At 38.6% G+C, this 8,010-nt stretch overlaps 1 protein-coding gene across 1 annotated transcript in view; it reads left to right on the plus strand.

The window, feature by feature from the left end:
- The window catches only part of LOC122058128 (WD repeat-containing protein 20 homolog), a gene marked incomplete at its 3' end in the record, with an annotated part of 29,598 nt that extends 26,741 nt beyond the window's left edge, over window positions 1-2,857 (plus strand). The window contains 4 exon segments of the mRNA XM_042620634.1: window positions 1,940-2,036; window positions 2,132-2,219; window positions 2,586-2,691; window positions 2,765-2,857. Coding sequence (XP_042476568.1) covers window positions 1,940-2,036; window positions 2,132-2,219; window positions 2,586-2,691; window positions 2,765-2,857 — 384 coding nt within the window.
- Window positions 2,858-8,010: the final 5,153 nt, after the last annotated feature.

Consider the following 8,010-nt stretch of genomic DNA (forward strand, 5'->3'; position numbering starts at 1 on the left):
CTAGGAAGCTAAGCATAAAAGGAAACAAGCTCTAAACTGACTCTAACTTCTACGTTTCTACTTTGTGAAATAAAAGACACAAAATAAACTAATACTAAGTACTTCCAACCGTTGTTGGATCAAAACCCTGGGCTGGACCGGTTCTTCTTGGCTATTGGCTTCTAAAGCCGGTCCTGTTGGTCCAACCAGGCAAGTGCAGCCATGTCTGCATCACATGATAGTTGGACAAAGGATTAATCTCTCTTAAGAGGATACATGGTTCCTTTTTCTGCTGTGCTATGTACAAATTCTCAGCCACTCTATTCTCCTCTACCTGTTATCTTTCCTTCTAAAAACAAAAATAAGAAGGAAGTTCCAAAATCTACATATGGCACGAGATCTATGGATCTGCATTGTGTACTATTATGGTTATCTATACAGTTGAAACATTGCAACTATTACTTGAATAACAATGTGGTTTGGGGGGGGGATTAGAGCCAGGCTGGTATTCATCAGGGGAAAAAGGAATCTAGCTCATTATGCTCCCAATGGGTAGGGATGGTTAAAGATCCTGAGGAATATATTCCGTTTAGGCTAGTTTAGATAGTAAGAGTAAAAAATTCCCTGATTTATGTTAGATAAAGTGGATATGCCTGGGCATCATGGGAGTTGCATCCTTGATCATTATACTTTAATTCTCACAACCAATAAGTTTTGAGATTTCCGCCTAATGGTTTGCAGGTTGATGTCTATTCAGATGTGGGAATCAGTTGCCGGTTTGAGTACTTAGTACTAACAACTTCAATGGAAAAACAAACCAATTCATGGCTGTTTGGATTTTGAATTTTGATATGTATTATCTTGACAGTTTTTTGTAGAATATTAGGGCATAATTTAGATGTTCAATTCACATTTTGCAAAAAGCATCCTTCCTCTTTTGGTGACCCACCCCTTATGTCCATGGGCCCCTCACTGGGGAAATGCTAGATGGTTTTACGTATTTGGGAAATGCATTTTTAGTCATAGTTTTTAAGGACGCCTTACCAGCGCCTTGGCGGTGATGCGGTCTAGAGATGGTAAGGCAGTGCTTCGCCTTATGTGAAGTGGCGTCTTATGGGATTTTTTTTTTTCTTTTTTTCTTTTTAAACACATTTTAAAATTATTTGATTAAGATTCCAAATATAGATTTTTTATTAGTAGGTGTATGGTTTTGTTAACACTTGAGATGTATGGGGATCAACTTTACTCAATCAAAAATAACCAAAGCAAACAAAACAAAAACACGATTCACAAACAGGGTTTGGATTTTGTCAAGGGTTTTAAGAAAGGGCTTTGAGAAGGAATCAAGGAACAAGGAAGAACCATTGATCCAGGCGACCATTTTGCTCCGGCAGCGGTGAGCTTCATTCTTCTTTGACTGGAGTAGAAATATAGTGGATGACCTTAGGACTTGGGCACTCATTTTGGCATCATAGAGGGAAGTATAATAAATACTTGTATTTTTGATGTCTTCTTTTCTTTATATTTATAATTTTGTTTCATAATTCTGTATTTATATTATATGTTAATATGTTATGATGATTAATGATTGATGATTGATGATTGATGATTGATGATTGATGATTGATGATTGATGAAGATGAACTTAGTTTATTCACTTTATTGATTTATTTTCTTGATGATTATCTTACATTGGTGTGAATCTGAACCTTTAATATTTATTTAACATATGAGTAATAGGATTCAACTAAGATTTGAGCCAAATAGATTGGTTTTATAAAAAAATTACACAGGAACGCTTTAGTCGATAAGGCGACGCTTTATGCCCGCCTTATCGCTAAGGCGCTCTGAAATACCCTCAAACGCCTCCGTCGCCTTACCGCCTTAAAAACTATGTTTTTAGTTCATAGAGCTACTACTTACCTTATTGTTGTTTGTCATTTTTATGATTTACTTGCAGAGCAACCCAGTGGCCAGATGGCATATTTACCAGGGTTCAATCAATAGCATTGCTTTCTCGTCAGATGGAACATATTTGGCAACTGTTGGAAGAGATGGTTAGCATATAAATCTGATCAATATCCTGTTGTTTTACTGTGTGTTTAATTCAGAAAAGGTTTTATAGCATGCTAAGATCAAAAGCCACATGCAGGTTACTTACGGGTATTTGACTATTCAAAAGAACTGCTAATATGTGGTGGGAAAAGCTATTACGGCGCTCTACTGTGCTGTGCTTGGAGGTTCTGAACTTACATTGTTTTCTGATTTCAAAGATAGTTCTGTTTCCTGTTCAACATCTGCTGTTGCTGGCAGATCCCCCTGCCCCCAGTAATAGTTAGCATCATGGATTTAGTAATCGGTATCAGATATGGTATCAGTCTTGGCCGATACGATACGTTACTGATCCGAATTGGATGGATTTGCCCCTGGTTTTTAATTAAAATTTGTTTTTTATTTACATTTTCATTCGTGGTCCATATCGGCCTCTGCTGATACCGATACGAATCGACCGATCCGATACCGATTACTAGAACCATGATTAGATTACTTTCCTTGTTTCATGACCAAGAGAGCATTGTAATTGATATTAACATGCTGTTTCTCAGCATGGATGGAAAGTACATTCTAACCGGAGGTGAAGATGATCTAATACAAGTTTGGAGCATGGAAGACCGGAAAGTCGTGGCATGGGGTGAGGGGCACAGCTCATGGGTAAGTTTCCAGTCTTGTACTTTTTGTTCTTTCGTTTCTATGACCATCTCATTTTAGTCTTGATGCCCGGCAGGTTAGTGGAGTTGCTTTTGACTCATACTGGTCATCACCTACTTCAGATGGCACAGGGGAAAATGTCGTGTACCGTTTTGGTTCTGTTGGTCAGGTATGGAAATTTTCCTTTTCGCACCGTCTGGTTGCAAGTAAAGGGAAGGGAAGGGAAGGGGAAGGGAGATCACTTTTGTAATCATGATTGTATGACCTATCTAAAGCTCTTGCCATACTTGATAATTATACTTTTCAGATGTTATCCTTATTTTACTTTCAGATCAAAGGGATTTGATTGCAAAGTAAAGTAAACCTTAATAACTAGTATTGGAATGTTTGAAGTTAGTTACACAATCACTTGAGGTGATGATAACTAGTTTCCTCTTCAGTATTGATCTGATTTCACTTGCCTTCCCTTTATTTCCCTTGCAATCAGACACAGCCTTTGTAGAATATTGGTTTTTGTTTTGAAGTGCAAAGATGATAAATTAAGTAATCTTTAAATCTATATATGCTATGGTCAGGGCACTACTTTCTTCTGTATTTACTGCTGAATGAGTGGTTTTATTTCTCTAGTTTCCAATTATCTTTTCTCCCCTCTTAAATTCTGTATTGGTGGTAAGGTGTTGATGTCACTTCATGCACAACCGAAAACTGAAATTCTTCATATCCAAGTTAAAACATTTGCCTTTCCTGTTCAAGATCCTGCACATTGGGTTGCATGCATTATGTATATGGCAGTGCATGGCCATGAGGGACGGAATGACCCCCATGTAGAGTGTGAAGCATGTTGAGATTTTGACTTGATGCATAGTGAAGCTGTTAACAAAGAAATTGATTAGGAATGGCATCTAATGGTACCAAAATTTATGCCCTTGAGATAAGTATAGAAAGGTCCCAAAATTTAGGTTAAGTGTTGGGTTTATATAGTGATAGTCTCAGGTTAACATTCAGAGGGGGTGAATTAGGGTCACCAAAATTTTCCTAAATCTATTCCCAACACACCTTTCAATACACCCTCGATATTCCTGAGACTGATGGAACTGTCTCAATCAACACTAACAGTATGGCGCACACAACCTCAACCTTGTTAATCGCACTGACAACATTGTCTCACTTTCAGCGTAGATGATCTGACTATCACAAGCACCGACTGGCTAGGGCAATCCCATTTTTACCAGTCCCTCACAGTCGTATGCACTTCTACCCCGCTACCACAAAGTGGTCAGGTCTACCAAATAGAGCACACCCATCCTATCATCACCATGCACTTCAAAATATCCAAATAAATGCAACTACAAGGGACAATCAATTTTAATGTGGTTCGACAGTGTGCCTACATCCATTGAGTACTGCTTGACCAGGTATTCACGTACTGAATCCACTAGTGATTTTTAACTGCGACAACAACTCAGGAACACCTAATTCTACTTCGACACTTGCCTACACAAGTGCAAGGGTTGCAACCCGGATGGTGTATTTCAGCCATTACAATGACTTAGGAGCACCCTCTCCTGCTTCAGCCTTGATGATAAAAAAGGCAAGGGCTACAATCCCAAATCCTAGACAAGCCCCAACTTACTAGATTCACAAATGTAAGAAAAAAAATCAAATCCCCCAATACATCAATGGTCTAGGTCTTTCTACATTAACCAAACAGTAGACAGACAAAAATAAGGACTTGTGGTGCGCATTACCTCAACTTGAGTAATCCCACTGATGAATGCTACCCCTGATGCATAGAACTTAAACCTAATGCTCTACGTACATCAATGCAATCATCTCAAACATCAAAACCCTTTTCCACCCCAAACTAGGTTTTTGCTAATTCAAAGCCCTTTTCCATTCCAACTAGGGTTTTGCTAATTCAGATTGCCTCTATTTGCAATCCCATCATATACTAACTCTCTGATGTGAAAATAGAGGCTAGAAAGCGAACAAAATATATCAAAGGAGGATCCTTGACGATCAGTACATATTCTTAAGCCAGAAAAGACGTTTTCTGCTCATTGGAATCTCCTTCAATGGCTTCAGGACGTTCTGCTCATTTTCCTGAATATTCTGGGAAAAAACCCCCACATCCAATTTGGACTTAAAACAAGTAAGATATGGCCAGTTGAAGATTGCATGTCCAAATTGGCAAGTGGAGGGGCAAATCTGTAATTTTCTGCATCGCCATGTAACGAGTCATATTTTGGTGAAGTTTTCGCACATGACAAGCCAGTGGCTGCTTTCTGAGCGTTTCAAAAACACAGGTGAGTTTGGTACATTGGGTTGTTAATGTTCCGTCATTTATTAGTGGGGCCTCATGAGAGCCTATTAATAGTGTCTATGTTGCATGGTACTCTGTCACACACCGTATTGGCTTCATACCACGGCTCAGATATTTGTCGTAGGATTAGGATTCTACTACACAGGTAAGTTATTGATCGTTGACCGCATGACATGGGCGATCTTCGGCGCTTAGATTAGGATCTCGTACGAGACCTTATGTGCATGTGAAGTACTGGATAAGCACCTTGATCAGATGCTACGCATAGAACCAAGTCTGATGCGTCGAGCCAACCAGAAGCCTGCCGACAGAATCTTATCTGTCATCCTCCCTTGCCTTCCGGCACACCTTAATCCTGTCTTCAGAAAAGGAATTTGACTACATGGCCTCATCTTTGCCGCCTAGTTAGTGATTCGGCGTATGCTGGTGTACTCTATTCAGTGCTTCTGACCTCTCAAATTGCCTGAAATAGACTCTTCGCTATATATCCTTCAATTTAACGAATTTTTGAGTTCCCTCTTTACCACTATGCTCGTGACAGGGAGGACCTTAACTCTACATATGTATTGTCAAGAAGAACTGGCAGTAGCTACCTTAAATCTCCGAAAATCTTGCAATTTGGTTCTTTTCGGCAAGACCTTACATAAATTGCTATTACTTCTTCATTCGACATCAGATCAATGCGATTCCAGTTTTGTTGGAAAGAAGACTCAACGAAATACGTTTCTCATATAGATTTCTCTGCTCAATTCTGCCAGTAAGCCTTAAAAAGATATCTCAGAGTTGTTGCCTCTGTGTGAACCTATGATTTCACAACTTTTGATGCACGAGGCCTTCACCTGTTGCTTCGGCACTTTGCCAAATGTTGTGTAAGGCCATAATATATTGCCAAATGGTGTCGGACAAGGCTGGATGCCTCCAGAATACTATTCAACTGCCATGTGCCCATATATCTCTGCCATGTCATATTCTGACCATTCCAACTTTGCCAACTCATCAGTGTACACTGCCACATCATCAAATCTACATTAATACACTAACAAGTTTCTGAAAAACATAACCCTTACTGCCAAACTTCCCTTGTCACATGGCATACTACACTGTTTGACTTGTCCAGCATTGCCAGAGCACTTGTAACATTGTGCATCATCAGAAACCTCTGCCAAATACCTTCTGACAACTGTGAACACTACCATGTCACCTATTCATCATTTCCAGCACTCCTGTCATTCCAGCTGTTATCCCATCACTGTATACACTGTCACTCACATGTACACTGCCAGCTGCCACTGTCATTGCTCTGTCACTATCACTGCTAAAACCTCTGTGAACTCACTCCTGATTCCCTGCCACATTGGTACATTGCCACTGCTCAACTGATTGTGCCATTTACCACAGTCTGTTCTGCGTCTGTCTAATACTGCCACTGTACATCTCACTATTGACTGTATACACTGTCAACACTGGGTGAGTGTGTTGGTTCTAACCATAGTTGTCACGGCGACAAGGCAAACCAAGGCATTGGAGGGCTGCCTAAGAGCTTAGGGGCTGCCTTAAGGCGACTAAGTGTTATTTTTTATTTTCCCTATTTTCTAACATTATTTAGTATACTACATATACCTTGTATCATAAAAAAATCAACATTAAGCCACATCAAGTCATCAGAATCAACATTAAGCCACACCAAATCACCAAAAATCAACATCAAGTCACAATAAGTTATAAAAAATCAACATTTAGAGAAATGCTCTTGTTCTATAATACGTTAGACTGCTCAAATGATTTTATTTTTACATGAGACTTTTTGTATTAGGTATAACACAAAACCAGCTTTCCAACAAGTCTAAGATTACTTAAATTTGAGTTGTAATGTCAAAATTATGTTTTGGTCAAATTTATTTTAAAGTGCGCGAATGCGGTTAATATCTCTTGAATGAAAATAATTTTATGGACATCAAAACAAAAGATATTTTTTTTGGTGAATAAAATAAAAGATTATTTTACCGGACTTTTGGTTTTTAGCAATGTTTTACCATGAAAAGATTTATAAATTTTCAAAATTGAGAAAAACCCTGACATTGGAAAGTTGAACATTGCCCCTACAACCAAATATCCAGTTTTTCTTCTTGAACTGAGGGGTTGACTGTTTATCCTTTTGGAATTTGATTTTTCAACTATTTTTATTGGATTCAGGTCGGGGGTATTTGCTTAGTTATGAATAATATCTAAGTAAATGAAATAACAAATACAAAACATTTACTTAAAGCTGCCTGGACGCCAATGCAATGCCTTGACAACTATGGTTCTAATTGAGTTGTTCAACAATGACAACCCTATTTGTCTATCTGCGCCATATGCGCAACGTAAAGAGTACTTGTTGGTGAAAATTAGTATTAATGGGCTAGCGCTTTAAATTGGAAGTATATGGGTCTTGGATTAAAGGAAAGATATGAGACAGACCTTTGTAAGTCTAGAGTTGAAATCAGAAAAAAACTAGGGCTTCTAGAGTATGGTAGCCGTACCAGCTAAGCAATGTAGCACTCCTCACAATGACTTCAAGGGAAAGAAAGACATGTTCATATGAATCAATACTTGGATGTCTGAAACATTCTCAAAGATTCAGTTTAATAGAGAAACTTTCAAATGGTTATGTACAGTTAGTAGTACTTTGTTTCGCAGAATTAGCACCACATAGGGTGGAAGCCACCATCTGGCATAAAAAACTGCTATAATGTGGACTTAGTCAACCTTATTAAACAAGAAACAAACTGATTATATGAGAAGAAAAAACTTGCTTATGACCTAAAGTTGTTAACAATTTGTAAACAAAAGATACCCTAGAAGACCATGATTTCGTTCATTTCAAATATTTTTCTTGAGATTGTGCAGTGAACCAGGGGTTTGTTTCCCCATGAAGTTGTTCTCTATCCAAATGATGAGGTTTTGAATGAGGGTTGACCAAATACCAACTTGAACCCCAACCATCACACCCCCCCCCC

The sequence above is a fragment of the Macadamia integrifolia genome, chromosome 12 (assembly GCF_013358625.1).
Source record: "Macadamia integrifolia cultivar HAES 741 chromosome 12, SCU_Mint_v3, whole genome shotgun sequence".
Lineage (NCBI taxonomy): Eukaryota > Viridiplantae > Streptophyta > Magnoliopsida > Proteales > Proteaceae > Macadamia > Macadamia integrifolia.